The sequence below is a fragment of the Meleagris gallopavo genome, chromosome 26 (genome assembly GCF_905368555.1).
Source record: "Meleagris gallopavo chromosome 26, MGAL_WU_HG_1.1, whole genome shotgun sequence".
NCBI lineage: Eukaryota > Metazoa > Chordata > Aves > Galliformes > Phasianidae > Meleagris > Meleagris gallopavo.
Genome location: NC_139429.1, coordinates 435,058 through 455,220, shown reverse-complemented (window position 1 = coordinate 455,220; position 20,163 = coordinate 435,058). Strand labels below are relative to the sequence as shown.

At 54.6% G+C, this 20,163-nt stretch overlaps 3 protein-coding genes across 5 annotated transcripts; 2 read left to right on the top strand and 1 right to left on the bottom strand.

Annotated features, from left to right (window-relative positions):
* Positions 1 to 90: 90 nt before the first annotated feature.
* On the bottom strand, positions 91 to 8,285 carry SRPRA (SRP receptor subunit alpha). The gene is made up of 14 exons (XM_085209183.1): positions 8,095 to 8,285; positions 7,597 to 7,680; positions 6,026 to 6,189; positions 5,643 to 5,803; positions 4,923 to 5,076; positions 4,329 to 4,482; positions 3,872 to 3,978; positions 3,556 to 3,674; positions 3,278 to 3,364; positions 2,925 to 3,097; positions 2,627 to 2,840; positions 2,382 to 2,545; positions 2,169 to 2,267; positions 91 to 1,345 (listed from the first exon to the last, which is right to left on the bottom strand). Exons 1-14 carry the CDS (start codon positions 8,218 to 8,220, stop codon positions 1,217 to 1,219), a joined length of 1,935 nt encoding a protein of 644 aa, XP_085065309.1. The 5' UTR covers positions 8,221 to 8,285; the 3' UTR covers positions 91 to 1,216.
* A 121-nt stretch (positions 8,286 to 8,406) lies between these two features.
* On the top strand, positions 8,407 to 11,138 carry FOXRED1 (FAD dependent oxidoreductase domain containing 1). 3 transcript variants are annotated; one of them, XM_010723792.3, is made up of 11 exons: positions 8,408 to 8,565; positions 8,986 to 9,218; positions 9,304 to 9,414; positions 9,505 to 9,623; positions 9,700 to 9,794; positions 9,869 to 9,970; positions 10,041 to 10,111; positions 10,221 to 10,375; positions 10,461 to 10,590; positions 10,665 to 10,769; positions 10,846 to 11,137. In XM_010723792.3, the coding sequence occupies exons 1-11, from the start codon at positions 8,445 to 8,447 to the stop codon at positions 11,098 to 11,100; spliced, it is 1,497 nt and encodes a 498-aa protein (XP_010722094.2). In that variant the 5' UTR covers positions 8,408 to 8,444; the 3' UTR covers positions 11,101 to 11,137. The 3 variants fall into 3 exon arrangements, with proteins under 3 accessions (XP_085065319.1, XP_010722094.2, XP_085065318.1); XM_085209193.1 differs by having other exon boundaries at positions 8,407 to 8,565; positions 9,304 to 9,623; positions 10,684 to 10,769; positions 10,846 to 10,984; XM_085209192.1 differs by having other exon boundaries at positions 9,304 to 9,623; positions 10,846 to 11,138.
* Positions 11,139 to 11,902: 764 nt separating this feature from the next.
* On the top strand, positions 11,903 to 19,295 carry EI24 (EI24 autophagy associated transmembrane protein). The gene is made up of 11 exons (XM_085209203.1): positions 11,903 to 12,035; positions 12,398 to 12,545; positions 14,426 to 14,571; positions 15,754 to 15,814; positions 16,673 to 16,739; positions 17,138 to 17,262; positions 17,597 to 17,716; positions 17,814 to 17,925; positions 18,311 to 18,422; positions 18,589 to 18,663; positions 18,929 to 19,295. Exons 2-11 carry the CDS (start codon positions 12,504 to 12,506, stop codon positions 19,086 to 19,088), a joined length of 1,020 nt encoding a protein of 339 aa, XP_085065329.1. The 5' UTR covers positions 11,903 to 12,035; positions 12,398 to 12,503; the 3' UTR covers positions 19,089 to 19,295.
* The last annotated feature ends 868 nt before the right edge of the window (positions 19,296 to 20,163 follow it).

The following is a 20,163-nucleotide window of genomic DNA, read 5'->3' as shown; positions in this document are numbered from 1 at the left end:
GTGCACAGCCTGAAGGCAGAGGCACCAGTCTGTCTCCCCCGTGAGGAGAAAAGGGGTCTTGGCTGAAGGCAAGCTAGTTGTACACAGAAAACAAATTATGAAGTTTATTTATATAAATTATGTCTCTTAGCAGACAGCATTCAATTTATTGCACTAGAGCACATCTGCAATATGGAGCTACAAGACATCATAAGAGAGTTTTGTATTATCCAATGTAGCACTTTAGACCAGGATCAAGAGGCACTCTAAAGGGGGGGAGAAAGGGTGCAGGGAAGCAGCAAGCAGCCACCACCGTCTTCCAGTATTTTTTTTCTTTTGTTACATAGTTGAGGCAGCAAACAACGCTGAGGCCAGCAGGCAGAGGATCCCCAGGGGCACACTGCCCTCCATCGCAGGCCGGTGGACCAACCAGCATTACCAGACACACTGCTGCAGTTCTCTGGGTGCCCTGCAGCAAGACCCCAGTGACAAAAGAAAGGGGGGCCATAAGGCAGTTTAGCATCTCCCCAGGAGCCCCTGCTTGCCCAGGACAGGGGCAGGCTGTTACAATTTTTGGTTTATCAACTTTGGTGAGCTGCTACAGCCAAAGTTAGCAGCACTATGAACGGTCAGATGGTCTAATGCTGTCACTAAGCAGCAGCTGTCCCTGTCGTACGGTCTGCAAGAGCACAAAAGAGCAGCTTGGGGCTCAGTACCCACCTGCAGCACTGCCCAACAGTGCACAGCTGCTGCTAGTGACAGCGCAGCCCCAGCGCACAGCAGGTCCTTGCATTGCCACTCGGATAGCATGAACAATACAAAGCTCTGGTTTCAGCCTCTGCATGAGGGAGGCCGAATTACTGGAACAGAATGAAGGAATCCAGGGGCAGGGCGATACTGAGCAAAGCCCCACAACTGATCAGGGAAGAATGCTCCAAGTAGAGAAGAGAGCTTTCATCTACAAATACACTGTAGTCAATAAATATGGCAGGAGAGCATGGACCTAACTGGAATAAGCACAAGGTGATCAGGTAACACCTTCCTTCCTACTTCATATCATGCAGTGCTGGAAGAGCACACCAGCGAGCACTCGGATCAGATGGGCAGGGGAAGCACAGCCCTTGCACCCGCATCCCTTCATTCTGTTTTGCACTACACTGGAAAGACTAGTCAGTCACAGGGTGAAGCATGTTCTTCTGAGACATCTGCAAACAGCAATTTGGTGCAATACTTGATTTTAGGCCTTCATGAGCGCTGCGACCACAGCCTTGGCGTTAAGGCTACGCAGATCACAGTAGGTTTGTCCAGTACCAACAAAAACGATGGGCTTGCTTGTGATGTAGGTCATGGAGATGGCAGCGCCGACCTGCCGAGGGGACGAGCACCATTAGCAAGGCCAGCTGAGGCTGTCCTCCCCCCAGCCTCCCATTGTACAGCCTGCTGCTCCACAAAAACATTTCCAGTTCACTGCGGACTTCAGAGGGAGGCAAAGAAGGACTCAAGAACGCAACAACAAGGATCCAAATTTCTGAGCCCGAAGCTCTGAGTTTTGGAGAACACACGTAGAAACACACAGGCTGCTCCCAAGGATGCAGGCACCTCACACCCCTTGCTCAGCTCCCTGGGAGGCAGGAGGCTGTGGGACATTACAGCTGGCATAACCAGGTGTCAGTGCCACCTGCAGCCACAAGTCATCTCCCACCAGGGTTTCACCTTCTCCAGATTTCATTCCCTATGCTGCATAAGCAGGTTCACCCTGATTTAAAGCCACGTTATTCTGCTTGGCATTTAATGCAGGCTCTGAGTGCCTGATTCAGCTGCACTTCCGTTGGGATGTGCTTGCTGCAGCTGTCCCAGTATTACCTCCTCAGGGGAGCACAAACATTCAGCCTTCCTATGTTTTCCAGAACTGTACGGTCCCAATTCCACATCCCTCAATGCAATTCTGCCAAAGAACTGGGACACCTCACAGCCATTTTTCCACAGGGACAGAAATCAGTCCGCTTCACTTTGTCTAGATGGCCGGAGCGCATTTTAACACAAAGGACAGCCTCTAGGAGAGGTCGTAAGTGGCCCATTGAAAACAGCCCTTGTTTGTTGACTGCCCTCTTCCCTCCCGTCACCAACAGGAAGCTCTCTGCCAGAGTAAGGTTGGAGATAACCCCCAGAGCACGAAACGCTCCCCTTACCTTGTCATCGATGGTATCAAACTTGGTGAGCACAATTCCATCAATGAGCCGGGGTGTCTGGGCCATGGAGTGGTCAGCCAGGGCCTTGTTGAACTTCACCTGAGGAAGAGAACATCCTCAAGAAAAGAAGCTGTGATGCCGACCGTGTCTCAAACACCTCCCATAAAACCCGCACAGATCCGCCCTTCCCAGAAAGCAACTCTGCACACTCACCAGCTGATCCACAGCCTCATTTCCCACCAGAGCTTCTCCAACGAAAAGGACCAAGTCAGGAGCATTGACAGCAATGAGTTTCGCCAGGGCTGTCATCAAGGGGGCATTGTCCTGCATGCGGCCCGCCGTGTCCACCAGCACCACGTCGAAGCCCTGGTTACGAGCTGGGGAGACGTGGAGAAAGCGTAAGCAGGAGGAAGCCCAGGGTCCCAGGACAGCCCCCTCCCGCCACCGCTCCTCCCTACCATAGGAGATGGCCTCCATGGCGATCCCCGCAGCGTCCTTCCCATAGCCCTTCTCGTAGAGCTGCACCATGCTCCGCCCGCCGTGGCTCTCCGGGGGGTGCAGGGCGTTGAGGCGCCGGGTGTGAGTGCGGAGCTGCTCCACTGCCCCCGCACGGAACGTGTCACAGGCAGCAATGAGCACGCTGAAACCGTTCTCAATGAGCCAGAATGAGATCTGTTGCCAGCGACGGAAAAGACTCGTTAGTGGCCACAGCCTGAGCTCAGTCCTGTCCCAGGAGCCGCCAGCACCGTGCCCTACCTTGGCCAGGTTGGTGGACTTCCCAACGCCGTTGACGCCGCAGAAAGTGACCACGTAGGGCCGGCGGTGCCGCTGCGCATCCATGACGTCCCGGAGCACGTCCACACGGCGCTGCGGCTGCAGGATCTGCACTAAGGCCTCCTGCAGGGCCTGCTTCACTGTTGAGGTCACAGCTGGGAAAAAGGAGATAAAAGGAGAACTTGTGAAAGCCCTGCAGAGAAGCCCTGAGCCCCAAATTACCAATGCGAGGAAGACATCTGGTACCATAGTTTCACCAGGTCAGAGAAGCAGGGGACTCAGGCCAGCAAGCTGCACAACACCGATAAGAACACAAGCAGGGCACAACCACTTACTGGTGAATGTTCCCATCACTTTCCCTTCCAGTTTCTTCGCCACTGATTCACAGAGCTGGACTGCAATTTCAGCTGCCACATTTTTTGCTTTGGGGGAGAGAGAGAGACAGAGAGACAGAAGAGAGCAGGGTTATCAAAGCAGAATGGGTGGCACATGTTGGACACCAGTATCACACCAGGCCCCGGGAGTTCGGTGCACTTAGAGAAGAGTGGAACTGAAGGATCCCCTCCTGATTACACCATTCAGACAAAGCCACGCACAGCAGACCCACACGTACCAATCAAGTGATCTTTCATCTTCTCCAGAACTGGGTCCATGTCCTGTCTTGTCAAGCTCTTGGAGCCCACCAGGCCTTTCAGCATGCCAAACATACCTCCAAGGCCACCCTTCTTGGTGCTGCACAGAAGCAGAACAGTTATCTTAGGTGTGAAGTGCATAGTGCATGCAACAGCCAGCAGCAGGGAGGCACAAGAACCTGTCACAGCTGACAAACAGACCTGTTTGTATCTGCTGCATTACTGATTAGTCTGGAAAATGAATTACGGGAGGGAAATCATGAAGGGTGTTGCAATCAGAGCCTCAGGAGCTTCTACCTGGGTTTTGAAGTGTTCTGAATAATCTTCTCCTCCTCAGCTTCTTCATCACTCTCATACTCAAGGTCATAGAGGCGGCCAGGCTCACGGTTTCGATCCCTAAGGGCCTGCAAGATGAAAGCAGCACACTGAGAAGTGGCAGCTGCTTAATTTCATTTTCCTGGCTCGCTTTCACTGCCACCAGGAACAGCATCAGTTACAGTCAGCAGAGGCAGCTCTACAGATCTTTGCCAGAAGTGCTCAGTTGTTTGATCCAACGCGCGTGCAAATCTGGTGCTGTTTGCAGCCGTCACAGCAGGAGAAAACATTCCCTAGGCAGTAACCTTACAGGCAGTAGGCTGGGCACCCTGATCCCCTCTTCCAGCACTTTCTCAGCCAGCCTTGGTGACCTGAGTGCATTCGTGATGCCCAGCTGACTCCAGAAGAATGCACCAAAGCAGACCTGACTTCTCCTTACCATATCAGGGTCAAACTCCTCCACGGGAGAGGCCTCTGAGTTCCCGTTGGTAGTGGAGTTACTGTAATCAAGTACTTTGGCGTTAGAGTTCCCCAGATCCCATACTCGGGGTTTCTTCCCCTTCTCCTTCTGAGCATCAGGCTTTGAAGACTTGCTGAAATAAAGACCACAAACATTTTGTTTGGCTGAGTGAAGTATGAGCAAACTCCTCCTTAGAGGCTTCAAAAATTCAAAGTCCAGCCATCAAAAAAGGCAAAAATCCAGGCTAAAACTGACCAATGCCAAATCTCCACACAGTTTATCTATCTGAACTTTAGCCTTGTCCCACGCTCAGTATGGCCTGCTTTAACCCAAGCCAGCCATCAGCTCACCCTTTACTTACGGTGGGAAAAACTCCCCCCCATAAAAGAAATCTGGACCCGACACATGAGGTCTGACACCATACTGTACTTTGAGCACATTCTGATGATTAACAGGATGACTTTCAGAGGCAATGAAGGAAAGAGAATCTCAGGTATCACCGAGGGATGGCACAGAGCCTCCAGCAAGAGCTGGGCTGCAGCACGTGTGGATTCACCACAGCCTGACACCCACCTGGACTTCTCCCCTGCTTTCATGTGTCTCTTGAAGAATTCTTCCCGGTTCTTCTGCAGTATTTCATCCTTGGTCAGTTCCTCCTTGTCCCCAGTGGCTGAGGACTGCTTTTCACCTGGGGCTGCTTTACTGGAGACTGTAACAGCTTCATTCCCTGAAGGAAAGAGTACCAGCACAAGCTCAGCCTTTCAGACCTAGCAGAAAGAGCCAGCACTGCACTGACTGTACATGAGAAATTCCTCTGTGAAGACAGAGACCCATTCCTGCCTCACCTCTGAGATTTTGGAAGCCTCAGGACACGTGAGCATCTTATTTCAGCCCAAAGGCAGCTGCATTTGGGATCCCATTTTCCCAGATTAGCAGTTTATGAACCAGCTTTCCCCAGACATCTCTGTACGTTGGTCATTCCCCATCTCAGAACCAAGAATGCACGCTAAGAGGCCATGTCATTGCAACAGAACAACCTTTGCCTGTCACTGTCCTAACCGAAGGGCTGTCCTCCTCAATCTGGGCATATGGAAACATTACCATAGCAGGTCAAGTGCATTATGCAGGACTTTTCCCTCCTGCGCCTGTGCTGGCTGTGACCAGAAGACCCTGCACAACTCAAATGCTGTGGAACGATTAGGAAAGCACAGGCAGGGCCACATGTGACCCACATTTCACAACACTGGAATATTTACACTCCTCCCACACACACCCCATTTCCCTTCAACTCACCTTCCTTTTTGGAACCTTTGTTCTTCTTGTTCTTGACTTTCTCCTTTGGTTTCTCCCCTCTGGTCTCTATCATACACTTGACAGTCTTTTGAGACTTCACGGACTGCTCAAATGTCTTCATCACGGTGGGAGCTCGGACCTTACTGCTCTCCTCTGCTTCCCTGTGGGACAGTGCCCATGAGCCTGAATTGCAGCCTGTGCTGCCCACCCCCAGACCCGTGTCTGCTCTAGATAGAAGCAACATTGAACAGCTCAGCCCTTCCCACAGACCATTTCTATCAGGTTTTTGGCTATTATGGCCTCACCTGCTATCATACAGCACACACACGAGTACAGAGCAGAGCAGACACAGTGCTGAGCTCTGGGGTAGGAAAGCTCCTTACCGGAGGAGGCGCAGGAAGTCATCCTTAAAATCAAAGGTGCCGTTTAGGATGCCCAGGGCGCCCTTCTGCTGGAACTCATTGCGGTATTTGTCTCTGAACTCCTTGTGAACGTCGTCTATCAACTTGTCCACGTAGGTTAGAGTCAGGATCTTCTGAAATCCCACCTGCAACAAAGTGCAGTGGAAAGATGTCACCTTAAGCAAGGGGCACTTAAATAATTAAAAACACGCACACACAAAAAAAAAAAAACATTAATTGCCAGTACATCCAGCAGGCAGCATTGACCTTTCTGGATTTCAGACACTCGGTACGAAGTTGTTTAATTTCAGGCACCAGATGATGCAGGCTTCAGGCTGAGTTTCCTAATCTGACCTCCCAAGCTTTTAATATGTTCTCTCTCACTCAAAAAAAAAAAAAGCACAATGCAGAGCTTTGCTTTAAAGTGTGACTCCCAAAACAGTGCTGTTTCATAGTAACAAAGACATGCACTGAAAGACCAGAAAGCCTTGTGCTTATCTGTATACATCCAATCAAGGTTGTGTGGAGTCACTGAGATAAGGAATAGAGAGCTTAAGGAGAAAAGCATCACAGCTTTCCTGAAGTTGAAAAGATTAGGCACTTTTTGCTTTTTTTCTATCATAAATCCAAACACAGACTTCTCATCTGCGATGAGATTTTCTTAGAATGTAAGTCTGTGCTGTTTCCATTCCACTCAAAGCTGGATTCTTAATCCTATCACTGCTAACTAAAATAAACCAGCACAATCCACAGCAGCACACAACTGAAGGAGCAGCCACACCTCACCCACAAAACCCAGCCCTCAGACAGCACAAACCCTACAGTGTGCTGGGAAGCCCACTGAGAACACAACGGGCAGGCAAAGCACTATGGGTGACCTCAGTGAAGAGCATTCCTCACCCCCAAAAAATCCCAGAGCAAGAAGCTGAGCCAGGCAGAGACAAAGCATAGCAGTATCTGAAGCACCAGTTTGCTCAAGATGCACCGAGGTGACAATTCTCCAGCACTGTGTGTGCAGGAACACCCCTGTCCAAACAGGATGGCTTTTGGCCGCTTGCACCCCACATGCTGCTCTTCCCAGGCTGCCCCATGGCAGCTCTGCATGCCCAGCACCAGCTGTCCTGCCGCCAGCCCAGCTCAGTGGCAGCCTCTGGGTGTTTGACACGTGGCCCAGCTGCAGCATTTCTCAATTGGCACCAAACTCTTCTGGTGGCGCAGGTGGAGGAGGAGGAACAACAGGGACATTGTGTGCCAGGGAAAAGGTCACCTCCCCTGTGTGCAAGATGCCTTTTGCACCACGCGGTGCTGAGCTAAGCCCTGTTTTTTGTCAGGTTTTAGTAAGTCAGGGGAAAGCCTCAGCCCCACAGGAAGGCGGAACCCAACATCTGTGCCTTCCTGGAGCTTCTGATCAAGCCGCAAACCTCCCTGAGCACTCTTCCTCTTCTGAGCCTCAACAAGCCCCTTCCTGAGAGACCCTCAGAGCAGACAGCATGACAGCCAATCGCAAAAACAAAGCATTTAGAGACCAGGGCAGCCCGAAGGGGGGCACTTACCACAAACACCAGCTCAAACTGGTTGTCCAGCTTGTACTTGAGCGTGAGGGCTTCATGGGTGAAGGAGTTGTTGCCACCTCGCTCCTATGGGATAGACCCATCAACTCAAGGTGGTGACAGCAACAGTGTGACGCCCCCCTTCCCCCCCCTTGCTATCCCTGCTTTTCCCCCAGCCAGAAAAAATCCCTCGCAATGGGGTCACTATTCCAGGCGCAGCCCTCAGCGCCCAAATAAGGACCCCCGCCCACCGCCACCCCCTCCACCCCAGGATTCCAGCCCCTCCCCTCCCCTCCAAAAGAAGCGGCTCTCCAAAATTCGGCGGTGCTACGCTATATTCGCCATCTCCCAGATACGAGGTTCCTCTTCGTCCCGCCCCCCACGCCGGAGCTCTGCCCTTAGCCCCTCTCCTCACGGAGCCAGCCGCAGCCTCTCCCTCTCCCCCTCTCGCAGGCCTCTCCCTCACGAAGGCCTCCGCCGCCTCTCCCCCGCCCGGCGGACCTGCAGAAGCACGGAGCGGATGAGGGCGTTGACAGGGGCAGTAGCGGCGGAGGCGGGCCCGCGGACGCCCTGGAAGCACCAGAGGACGAGCCCGCCCTTGCTGAAGATGGTGAAGAAGTCCAGCATGGCGGCGCCGGGCCGGGCTGCGCGCACACGTCGCACTGCTCCGCGCACTTCCGCCGGAAGTCACCGTATAGCCACGGGGCTTCCCATTGGCTGTTAGGCCAAAAGAGGATGTGGGGGGGGAAAGCCAATGGCGAGGCGGGGTGGGGCGGAAGGGGCGTGAAAGCGGGGCACAGGGCAAAGGGCAGGAGGCAAAGGGCAAAGGGCAGGGGGCGGGGCCAGCTGGCATGCTGCGCGCGGTGCGAGGGGGGCGCGCGTTGTGGGGGGGCTCCGGGAATGGCAGTGGGGGGGCGAGGCTGGGCCGCACCCTGCGCACCGCCGCCCCGCAGCGCTCCGACATCTTCCGCGGTGAGATGAGGGCTCTGGAGCTGGGGGCAGCGGGAGGAATCGGGGGTGTCGGTGTGATGGAGATGTGTGGAGGGAAAAGGGGCCAGGGAGGGGGTAAAGGTCACTGGGTGGGGTCGCAGGGGGTGCAGAGGGGATTCAGTGGGGTTCTGGGGGGATCCGAGGGGATCCGGATGGATCGCGGGGTGGCACAGGGGGGGTGAATGGGAAGGGAGGGGGTCGTCGGGGTGTGTCGTGGTGTGCAGAGGAGACTGGGGGGTCTGGGGGGTCCAGGAGACCTCGGTGGGTTGGGTGAGGTCCTGGGAGGGGGACCTACAGTGCTTAACGCGAGCTTGGGGGGGAGGAGGGTCTCAGAGTCACCTGGGAGGTGTTCTGAGTGGAGTTAGGAGGGTCTCCTGGCTGCATCCCCCTCTATTCCCGCAGAGCTGGGGCCGAGGCTGTCCCGCCTGGGGCAAACATTGCGGGACCAGCTGCCGGAATCTGAGGGGGCCTGGAACCCACTGCACTCCCACCAGATCTGCCCCCCACCCCCAGAGCGAGCAGATGTGGTGGTGGCGGGGGGGGGCGTGCTGGGCTGGTCGGTGGCCTACTGGCTGAAGACACTGGAGAACAGGCGGCATGGCATGCGGGTGGTGGTGGTGGAGCGAGACCCCACGGTGAGACCCAGGAAATGGGGGAGTCAGGCAGGGACACGCCACCCCTCGGCACCCCTTTGCCACCACCACCCTCCCCCCCCCGTAGTATTCCCAGGCTTCCACTGTGCTGTCTGTGGGGGGCATTCGGCAGCAGTTCTCCCTGCCTGAAAACATCCGCCTGTCTCTGCAATCTGCCACCTTTCTCCGTACTATCAACGTGAGTTTGGGCGATGGCAGCACTGTGGGAGGGTGTCTCACCGAGGAGTCTCATTCTTACTCCCTCCTTGCCATGCTGTTCCTCCCTCAGGAGCACCTGTGGGTGCCCAACGAGCCCCCCATTGACCTTCAGTTCCAGCCCTCGGGATACCTCTTCTTGGCGTCTGAGCATGGTGCTGCCACCCTGGAAGCTGGCATCAAGGTGCAGAGGTGATATAGCCATCCCTGACCCCCCTTAAGAGGGACACTGGGGACACCCCTCTTCAGCGGCACTGTTTGTCTCCAGGGAAGAGGGCGCCAAGGTGGTCCTGCTCTCCCCTAGTCAACTGAAGGCCAAGTTCCCATGGATAAACACAGAGAATGTGGCCGTGGCGTCCTACGGTAGGGGACGTGCTGTTGGTGTGGATGCTGATGTCCCTGTGTGTCACCATGTGTGTCACTGTGTGTGTCCACAGGGCTGGAGAACGAGGGCTGGTTTGACCCTTGGTCCCTCCTCAACGCCTTCCGAAGGAAAGCCATGTCCCTGGGCGTCTACAGCTGCGTCGGGGAGGTGACATGTGAGTCCTGGGCGCAGTGACACCACCACTGTGGACACCAGGACAACCTCACCTACCCTACAACTTCCAGCTTTTGTGACGGACACCGCAGACAACACTCCAGGCATGCCACTGGGCGTTGGCCGTGTGAAATATGTTAATGTGAGTGTGCCCCAATGCCACCATGTTCGGCTCTCACCACGTTCTGCCATCACCATGCTGTGGGACCACTTGGGAGCCCATCCCCAGCCCGGCATCCTCAATGTCCCAGGTGCGCCTTCCCGACAGCCCGGAGCAGCAGCCCGTCTCCTGTGCCATCGTGGTGGTCGCCGCCGGCGCCTGGACTGGGAAACTGCTGGACTCAGCCACGGCCGGGCTGCGGGGCAGCCTCGCGTTGAGCCCCCTCCCCATAGAGCCCCGCAAGAGGTCAGGGCTGGGACTGAGTTTGGGCACTTTGAGCCCCAAAGCACATTTCTGTGCCATGGGGTGGGACACGACGATGTCCCCACAGGTACGTGTACGTGTGGCACTGCCCTGGCGGGCCGGGCCTGGAGACGCCATTCGTCATTGACACTTCAGGAGCCTATTTTCGGCGCGAAGGCATTGCTGGCAACTATCTAGGGAGCATGAGCCCACCAGAGGTGTGTTCCCAAGGCTCACGGTGTTGGGGGGACCCCCAAGGTGTCCACAGTGGTCACCACCTGTCGCCACGCAGGGCCGTGAGCCGGACACAGGGAACCTGGAGGTGGATCACGACTTCTTCCAGGAGGAGGTGTGGCCGCGGCTGGCACACCGCGTGCCCGCCTTCCAGTCACTGAAGGTACAGTGCCCTCCACCCTCCATCCCCTACATTTGGGCTCCACGCTGCCGTGATGCAGCCCTACAATGCCAAGCAGGTGAAGAGCGCGTGGGCCGGCTACTACGACTACAACACCTTCGACCAGAACGGAGTGCTGGGCCCACATCCGCAGCTGCAGAACATCTTTGTGCTGGGGGGGTTCAGTGGGCACGGCCTGCAGCAGTCCCCTGCCGCCGGGAAGGCGGCTGCTGAGCTGCTGCTGTACGGCTCCTGCACGGCTGTGGATGTCAGCAGGCTGGCGCCTGGGCGGCTGTGGGGGAGTGAGCCTCTGCTGGAGGCGGCCATCGTCTGAGCGGGAGCAGCCCCGGGGGTGGGTGCTGGGGGTGGGGGGCAGTGCTGCTATGGAAATAAAGGGATGGACTGTGACAGCTGTCTGTGAGTGAAGGATGTCATGTTTCCAACTGGATCCCCCCCCGGGATCCTTTTGTACGCACGGAGTTCTACAACCTAAGATGCCAGTCGCCCCCTCAGAATCACAGAATGGCCCATGTTGGAAGGAGCCTCAAGGATGAATCTCCAGCATCCCCCACCACAGGCAGGGCCACCAACCTCCACATTTCATAGCAGCCCAGGCTGCCCAGGGCCCCATCCAACCTGGCCTTCAACACCTCCAGGGATGGACGGGGATCCACAGCCTCTCTGGGCAGCTGTTCCAGCACCTCACCGCTCTCACAGCAAACAACTTCCCCCTGATATCCAACCTCAGTTTGCCCTCCCTCAACTTCAAACCATTTCCCCTTGTCCTGCTGTTATCTCCCCTTTCCAAGGGCTGACTCCCCTCCTGTCCGTAGGCTCCCTTTAGGTACTGAAGGCTGCAATGAGGTCACCCCACGGCCTTCTCTTCTCCAGGCTGAACAAGCCCAGCTCTCAGCCTGTCTATGTGGTGGAAGTGCTCCAATCACCTGGACCCTCTCCAACAGCTCCCCGTCTTTTTGTACTGGAGCTCCACACCTGGACGCAATGCTGCAGGTGGGGCCTCGCATCCATTCCCACTCCGTTCCCCAGCTCCCCCCGCTCGCATTCATTACCGCGCTCCCGTTCACATTCCCCTTACTTTGGCGCCCCCCAGCGGCGGCGCCTGCACGTTAAAGGGCGGCGCTGCTCACTGCGCTCGCGCGATACCTGCGCGCTGTGCGGCTGCGTGCGACGCATGCGCGGATCGCGGCGGCCGGGGCGGCGCGAGCCCCCGGTGTGTTTGCGGCGCGGCGGCGGCCCGGCGGCCCCGAGGTGAGGCTGGGCGCTGCGGGGCGGACCGAGGGGCCGAGGGACCGAACCGCCGGGCCGCGGGGCTGAGCCGCGGGGCGTCCTTCGGGTCCGGTCGGTGCCTGAGCCGGGAGCGGCCGCGCTCGGCTGTGGCACGGAGCGCCGTTCGGAACCCCGCCCCGCAGCACCGCCGTGTGCCGGAGCCGCGGCGCTGCGAGCAGCTGCGGTTTGCGAGGGGCGCTCGGTGTCGGTGGGCGATGCGCCGTGCCGCCCCGTGGCCGCGCCGGTTGTGCCGCGCCCGGCTCTGCGCTTCCCCTGCCGGGTCTCGCGCCGTGAGCTGGCCGTAATTTCCGTGCTCTCACCCCGATGTCCGCGTCTGCCCGCAGGCTCCATCCGTTTCCCTCCCCTCCACGATGAGAGAGGCTTGGGTCCGGCGTTTTCCCTCTCCCTGTAGTTGATGGTGTTGGAAGCAGAGGTGATGCTGGAGGCGAGATGGCGGACAGCGTGAAAACCTTCCTCCATGACCTCGTCAGGGTGAGTCCTGCTGCGGGGCGCTGGGTCCGCCTGGGTCCCGTGGGCTCTGAAAGTGGGTTACAAGATTTGAATGGGGCTCCAGATATATTTAGATTAAAGCCGTCTTCAGAAATCATGTCAACGTGATGGAGAACGCCGTCAGAAGGAAAAAAAAATCATTTTCAGCTTCTTAGGAGCGGTGCTGTGCCCCGCGTCCCAGGTGGGATCCGCTTCATCCCAGCTGTGAGATACGTCCTAAAGGCAAACTGAACCTGTAACAGATTCCTTTGGGCAGGAGACCCTTGTGGCCTGGCAGGCGTTTTATGGTGACGGGGCTTTGTGTGAACTCGGTGCTCCCTGTCTCGCTTGGCTCTCCCAGGTGTTGATGTCAGATTGAAAACTCTTGTGCGTGACACTAACAAGGGACTTGTTTTTGGCAAGTTGTTGTTCAAGAGCAGAGGTCTGCGTGCCCTGGCCACAGCTCGAAGCAGAAGAACCTGTGTCATTTTGTGATGCCTTCATGCCATCTGTAAGAGGTGGTTGGAGCAGCATGTAATTAATTTCCACCTCATCAGGTTCGAGCAGCAGCTTGCAATGTCAGATGTGTTTGTCAGATGTGTACTCGGCATAAAAATACGTGCTGCTGGGTCAGGGGGGAGAGGTGCAGCGATGTTTCTTGGGCTGTCTGACCTGTCCGTGCATGCAGGCAGCGTGATTTTGAACCACGGTGATGTGCTCAGCCAGTGCTGCAGCAGTAAGGCTGCACAGCAGTAAGGCTGCACAGCAGCCACCCAGGCCAGCTGCAGCACATCTGTCATTAAAAGAAAGAAATGGCATTGGAAATCATTTCAGGCACTCCCCGGAGGCCTGCACGGACGTGGCTGATGTGAGAGTGTTTCTGAGACAAGGACAGATGGTTTTATTTGTGGAGGAATAAGAATCGAGCTCGTACAGCGAGGCCACATGGACTTTGCACATTCTGAGTATTCTGTATAATTACGTTTTATTGGCCTTAGAAGTACTGGCAGGGGAAGAAGTGCATTGTGCCAGACAGAAGAAATGGGCTGTGAGAGATCTCTGTGGCTTTTGCCAGGGTTATAAATAGAGGAGATTTATGAGACATCACACCTTTTAAAAAAAAAAAAGAGGAAAAAACAAAAAAGCTTTCCAGTGCTGTTCCTAAAGATGCTGGAACATGTGATTTAGGTCACCAGGCCATGGAAAATAGCGTTACTGACCCAAATCCTGGCTTTGGCTTGGCCTTCCAGCTGGGAGTGGGGCTGGCCTTCACCCATCTGTGGGAATGGGTGATGCAGATGAGGTCTGGTCCCTCATTTCTCCCCCCAGTTCCCTTCCCTGCTTACCTGAGGGTTGGCCAACCTCAGCAGGGTAAGGGCAGTGCTGCTGCAAATCCACCTTCGTGCAACAGAGGAGCTTGGGGAGGTTGTATTCATTCTTTGGAAGAATGAAAATCCAAGCGGTGTTCTGCAAGGAGCAGCTGGCATCAAACACAGCTGTTTTGAAGATGGGGTTTGGTTTATCGTTCACCTCTCTTGCTTTTTCTGAGCATTGCTAACATTTCTTTGAGAGAAAAACTTTATTTCTGGGTTGCTTTATCTTGGCGTGTCACAGCATCGCTGTCCTGGGAGTGCTTTTGCTTCCTTCCTCGTGCTGTAACCTCTCTTTCCACCCTGTAACGATGTTACATCTCTGTTATTTGTACTGGGCTGGCAGTTCTTCCCAGGCAGAAGAGCTGGTAGAGCAGCAACCAAATCTGCAGCCTCGTGCATCAGCTTGGTGTGCATTTGTGTCCCTTCCCATAACGGGGAGCAGCCCGGGTCAGCCATGTCCCACTCCTCCCTGCTCTGGGCAGGGCTGATGTGCCGTCCTCGTGTCCACAGGGAATCAAGGATTCCATCTGGGGCATCTGCACCATCTCCAAGCTGGATGCCCGGATCCAGCAGAAAAGGGAAGAGCAGAAGCGGAGGAGAGCAAACAGCGCGCTCGCCCAGCGGAGGTTTCACATGGAAGAGAGGAGGCAAGAGAAGTGAGTATGGAGCCCTATGAGTCACAAATCAGGTAATTTGCTTGTCTTTGAGTCTGAGGGCGAGGAGGGAGAACCAGAGGAGAGCTCTGTGCAGAGCTTTGAGGAGCCCGATGAATTGCAAGTCACAGTGCTCTGGCAGTGCGGGTGCTTTTCTCTGTTAAACACCCACTGTGTCACAGCAGCCTGGCTGAAAGGGAGGGTAAGTAAAGTAAATAAAGTCACTGCTTTTGCCTGCACTTGTGAAAATCTCCATAAAACGGGGTCAGACCTGCATCCTGAGTGTCACTACTGTCACAAGCTGATCTTCTGACGTGTGCAAGTGGTCTGCAGCAGGAACACAGCTTATAAACCAACTGTGCCAGCATGCAGAGCCAGCGAGGATGAGAGCTGTGACATGAAATACCTTCCCGCATTCTGTAGCGGAACCGTGGGCCTTTCGTGATAAGAGGAAATCAGATTTCATGTTGTTTGAGGGTTGAGACCGCGGGCTCTTAGGAATTATCACGGGTCCGTGCCCTGCAGCGCGAAGCTGTGCAAGCCAGAAGAATGTGGAGTTCTGAGTTTGGCTTTTCCTGAGCGCTGGCCCTCCTGCCGTGGTTAAAGATGGTTGCTGTTGGGGATGTTGATGGCATCAGGAAGAAACAGCGCTCGCTCATGGCGTGCATCTCAGATCCAAGTTATGCATTCGGGGCAGATGAAGGGTATTTTTTCCACAGCCTTGCAGAGTTCTGCAGCCACCTGTATCAGTTGCAGCTACTAAGGCTGGGAGTGCCTGAATTGTATCCATGTGGGAGCAAACCAGCATCTATTCTTGTGCCTGACTCCCAAACCACACAAACGTTCCTCAGCTCTCCTAATCACCGTTGGGCTGGCATTTGGTGCAGTGATGTTTGGTTGGGAATATGCCTTTCAAGATGTTGATTATTTTGCCTGCTTTGGTGGTGGTTTGATCTTGTCTAAAGGTGATGGCAGAGTCCTGCTGCACGTCTGTGCTGGGACTTCTTGCAGAGTTCCAGCGTTCAGGTAAAATCAGCGGTGCTACCGGTACTCAGTTGGTTCATTTAGAAACTTATGAAGGTGTTTGTCACAGCAGTGTCCAAAATGTGAGACTGAAACAGCTGCCATTTGTCCACGCTCAGGAGCTAAGGGTCTCTCATGCACATCTGTCCTGTTGCTTTCCAGTGAGCCCCGGATTGTGAGCCGGATATTTCAGTGCTGTGCCTGGAATGGAGGTGTATTCTGGGTAAGTGGACACTTGGGGGGTTTTCTACATTAAAATGCTGTGAAAGCAGTGATGTGCTGCAGTGCTTGTGAGCTTTCAGCAGGGCTTGGCTGCCCCACCGTTGAGAGGCTGTAGGAGCGGAGGGGAATCCTTACATTTCCCAGCCCCAGCACTATACTTAAAAGGATGTGGTGCAGGATTGAAGTGATAGATTGGGAACAATTTGTGTCAAAACCTGCTGATTTTACGGGTCCTTGAGGCTGCACTTTTCCTGAATACTCAAGTCTTGCTCTGTTGCAGTCAGGGATATTGTTTACCAAATTGAATATTGATATCTCAAGACATTGCTCAGTTCTGACCTTACCATGACTGTGAATAAGTTTAATTAGACTGCTGTCTATTGGAGCAGATGCTTTGCAATCTACTAAATCACCAACTTCATGTTTCCATTAGGCTGTGGCAGAGCGTGAGGAGTCAGCGTAGAGATGTTAAATTTCTTAATGACGGATGTTGGCTGTACTTAAACAGAGAGCCTTGGTTCTGTGTAGATGGATTGGTGCCCTTATAATGGTGTGAACGGAGCAGGTAGAGGGTCTGCCTTCAGATCAGTAAGACAGCCTTGCTGTCCCTCTGTGTGCACGCTGCTGCTTCACCTGAAACTGAGCTGTTCAGCTGCCGAATAGGAAGCTGTGTGCTGCATCCTGGTGTGGCTTTGGGGCCACGGTGGCATCAGAAGGGGCCGTGGTGCCTTCGGGGGGGTTGATGCTAGAGGTTTCTTAGGTGTGTTGGGATTTCACCACGCCAGGTGGCAGAACAGAGCACAAGAAACAAGTGTGCAAAGCCTCACCATGAACCCTTGTTGTTTCTCTTTCCCTGTAGCTTAGTCTCTTCTTGTTTTACCGAGTATTTATACCTGTACTTCAGTCAGTCACAGCCCAGATCATCGGTAAGTGCTTTCCTGTCTGTATGTTAAGGGACACTGAGCAGTAAGGCAAGGCTGTGATTAATTGTTTAGTAGAAAATCAGACAGATGGGCAATCAGACTGGAAGGGTTGACAACAGTCTTTGAACTGTTCTTGTGTTAGGGATCTAGCCCATGTGTTTCCCTACTGAACACCCGTGGTTGTCAATAGATACAAAATATTTTTGCAAACAAATGCAATGCAGGTGGGTGGAAATGTGCCTTTAAGGGAGAAATGCTGAGGTCGGAGCGCTTTACTCAAGCACTACAGTGAGAATTTCATCACAGAGATGCTGGTACCAGGGCAGTTTAACACGGACCTGCGGGGTTGTGATGTGAAATGAGGAGTTCCTGATGTGCTGCTTTCTGCCCATCTTCCAAAGGTGACCCTTCCTTACATGGCGATGTCTGGTCTTGGCTGGAGTTCATTCTCACCTCCATTTTCAGTGCCCTCTGGGTCCTTCCCCTGTTTGTGCTCAGTAAGGTCGTCAATGCCATCTGGTTTCAGGTAGGAAGGTGGACTCATGCAAATGGTGGGTGATTTCTGTCTTAAAGCTTGGTTGGTCAGGAGGAAATCGGCGGGACACCCTGCGGCCCCTCTGGGGATGATATGGGGGTGGCATTTTGGGTCCAGATAAAACACAGCATGTCAAGCCCAGAAATGGCACAGGCTGCGTGTTCAAACCATCTCGGCACCCCTGTGGGTGTGGGGCAGACTTCCAGGATTGGAGAATCTGAAATCCCATCCTGAAAAGCAGTTGGGGCTGTTCTCAGTGGGTGACCGCAGCTCGGCAGTGCGGTGTTAGGTGAGCTGTTTGTCCTTCCCCTTTCCTCCCGTGCAGGACATCGCAGATCTCGCATTCGAAGTTTCTGGCAGAAAGCCTCACCCCTTTCCCAGTGTCAGTAAAATCATTGCCGACATGTTGTTCAACCTCCTGCTGCAGGCACTGTTCCTCATCCAGGTGAGATCACAGCACTGACCAGCCCTGCCCCGGCTGCTGGCACTCACCCTGCCCCAAGCCCTGAGCAGCCCTCCCTCACCGGCCTCTTCTTCCGCAGGGGATGATTGTGAGTCTGTTCCCCATCGATGTCATCGGCCAGCTGATCAGCCTCCTGCACATGTCCCTGCTCTATTCTCTCTACTGTTTCGAGTACCGCTGGTTTAACAAAGGTGAGCGCTGCTCCTGTAGCCACGTGCTGCCTGCAGGGGCTGACATCGGACATGTGTGCAGCCCAAGGCATTGTGTACGTGGCAGAGAGGTGAGCAAAGCCTCTTGGCAGTTCTGCACCGGCTGACAGGAATCACTTTGCTGGCTATTGCTCTTCATTCTGCTGCTACTGTATGAGTTTGTTTTCTGTTTGCTCATTTGGTCTTTGGGACAGCAATCCAAAGTACTCCCAAGTAATCCCAAGTATTCCCGTGTTCTTTGAAGAAGGCTGGAAGTAATAAGTGCTTCTTGTTCTGTTCATTGTTTTCCTTTATTTTTTACAAGTAGTGAAGGCCTTTCCCCACTGTGCCAACTCAGTGGGTTTCTTTGGGGTTTTGTTCTCACTAGGAATTGAAATGCACCAACGGTTGTCCAACATTGAGAGAAACTGGCCCTATTACTTTGGATTTGGCTTACCACTGGCTTTCCTCACCGCAATGCAGTCCTCCTATATCATCAGGTGAGTCTTCAGGGGGTCAGGTCGCTGTCTGGGAGGAGCCGGACACATTAATGCCCCTTTCCCAACTTCTGCCCTCCTTTACATCAGAGATGTGTACCCTTATCCACAGCACTGTGGACATCCGTCGCAGAGAACTTTCAGCAAACCCTTTTCTTTTTCCTTCCAGTGGCTGCCTCTTTTCCATCCTTTTCCCTCTGTTCATCATCAGCGCCAACGAAGCAAAGACACCTGGCAAAACGTAGTAAGTAGTGGCTTGGGGATGCTCCATGGTGTGTTAGACCTGGGACAAACGTGCTAAACAGAAGCAGCACGGAGAACGGGCTTCCAGCACTGGGTTGGTCAGGTGGAAATAGCAGGGCTGAGCTTTCCGTACCTGTTGGATTCCCCTTATCCATAAAGGCATGACAAATGCTCTGGGGGCTTTTTGGACACAGGGTGCCACGTTGGTGTGGCATCAGGGAGAGCCCAGACTGTGCAGCGAGCTCACAGCCTCTCTTCCCTTCCAGCCACTTCCAGCTCCGTCTCTTCTCCCTGGTGGTTTTCCTCAGCAACAGACTCTTCCACAAGACCGTTTACCTTCAGTCCACCCTGGGCAGCGCCCCTGCAGACAGGCTGCTCTCTCCCCAGCCGTCTCCTGCCAAACACAAGCCTGCTCCGGGGCACTGAACCACAGCCCAAGGGGGGACAGGATGCAGGCCGGGCCTCAGCTGCTAGAAACATCCTGGGGAAATGCAGGACCCAGCGTGTGAGGCACTCGCGTGTTTTCCCACCACCAAAAGCCCCCCTGGGTGTTTCTGTGTCCCCCACTGTGAGCATGCAGGTGGAGAGTCTGGGAGAAGTCTGGATTTTTAACACCTTTGTCAGATACAAAAAGTCAGGTTCCCTGTGCTTGTTTTATAGCATGTCCCAGCCCTTCCCTTGGACAGTTTTGTACGTCCTTCCTGTGCCATCTCCCTCCCCTCAGACGAGTGCTTTGTGGCCCCCGTTCTGCCCTAGCTTTGTGGGTAACCTGTGCTGTGTCTCCCCTGTACCGTTGTCCTTCGTATGTCGTAACTCAGGTCGGGGTTTTTGTAGTCCTGCTGTGCTGAGCAGCTCCCAGGGCTGTCAGCCAAGTGGGGGCAGCTCGGCCTCCCCACCCCGCAGTGACCAGCTGTGATCCCCGATTGCGGACGGCCCCATGACAAGTGCCACCTTCCAGGGCTCAGTACCGGAGGGCACCGTCCTGCAGAGAGGGAGCCAGCTGCACGCCATGGCCACCAAACGCTCGGGGTTTTTACATCTCTGAAATTGCAAAGGGAAATTGCTCAAACAAGGTCAGGAACCGAAATGGAAACTTGGGAAACGCATTAAATCTGGGGTTGGGTATAAGGTTTTTTGGGGTTTTCGTGCATTTTTCATTTCTGTTGTGGCCATTAAGCTACTTGTGAGCAGCACCTGCCTGGGGGTTTTCCATGGACACGGGGATGCGTCACCGCAGTGGCTCTGCACGCTGTTCTGCCGTGCCCAGAGCGGGGCTGGTGGTTTTCGGTTGTAGCGGTGGCGGCGCTGCTTTGTCCACGTGTGTGGGTGTGGCTCTGTGCGCGGTCCGTCCCGCAGTGCGTTCCAGGTGCAGCCATAGCGCTGCCGCTCCCCTGCCCCGTGGTTTTTCACAACAGGGGTCAGGCTTTGGAGAAACAAACGTGTTCTCGAGTATTTTCACACTGAAATGTTAAAGAAAAAAAAAAAAAAAAAAACAGTCGAG

Excerpts from the sequence above, each read along its gene's own strand:
- SRPRA (XM_085209183.1), bottom strand. The coding sequence starts at position 8,220 with ATGCTGGACTTCTTCACCATCTTCAGCAAGGGCGGGCTCGTCCTCTGG. Across the intron at positions 6,190-7,596 it reads AGTTTGAGCTGGTGTTTGTG|GTGGGATTTCAGAAGATCCT; the intron begins GTAAGTGCCCCC and ends ACTTTGTTGCAG. Across the intron at positions 2,546-2,626 it reads CATGGAGGCCATCTCCTATG|CTCGTAACCAGGGCTTCGAC; the intron begins GTAGGGAGGAGC and ends ACGTCTCCCCAG.
- FOXRED1 (XM_085209192.1), top strand. The coding sequence starts at position 8,445 with ATGCTGCGCGCGGTGCGAGGGGGGCGCGCGTTGTGGGGGGGCTCCGGG. Across the intron at positions 9,219-9,303 it reads TGGTGGAGCGAGACCCCACG|TATTCCCAGGCTTCCACTGT; the intron begins GTGAGACCCAGG and ends CCCCCCCCGTAG. Across the intron at positions 10,112-10,220 it reads GCCGTGTGAAATATGTTAAT|GTGCGCCTTCCCGACAGCCC; the intron begins GTGAGTGTGCCC and ends TCAATGTCCCAG.
- EI24 (XM_085209203.1), top strand. The coding sequence starts at position 12,504 with ATGGCGGACAGCGTGAAAACCTTCCTCCATGACCTCGTCAGG. Across the intron at positions 17,717-17,813 it reads AGGCACTGTTCCTCATCCAG|GGGATGATTGTGAGTCTGTT; the intron begins GTGAGATCACAG and ends CTTCTTCCGCAG. Across the intron at positions 18,664-18,928 it reads AAGACACCTGGCAAAACGTA|CCACTTCCAGCTCCGTCTCT; the intron begins GTAAGTAGTGGC and ends CTTCCCTTCCAG.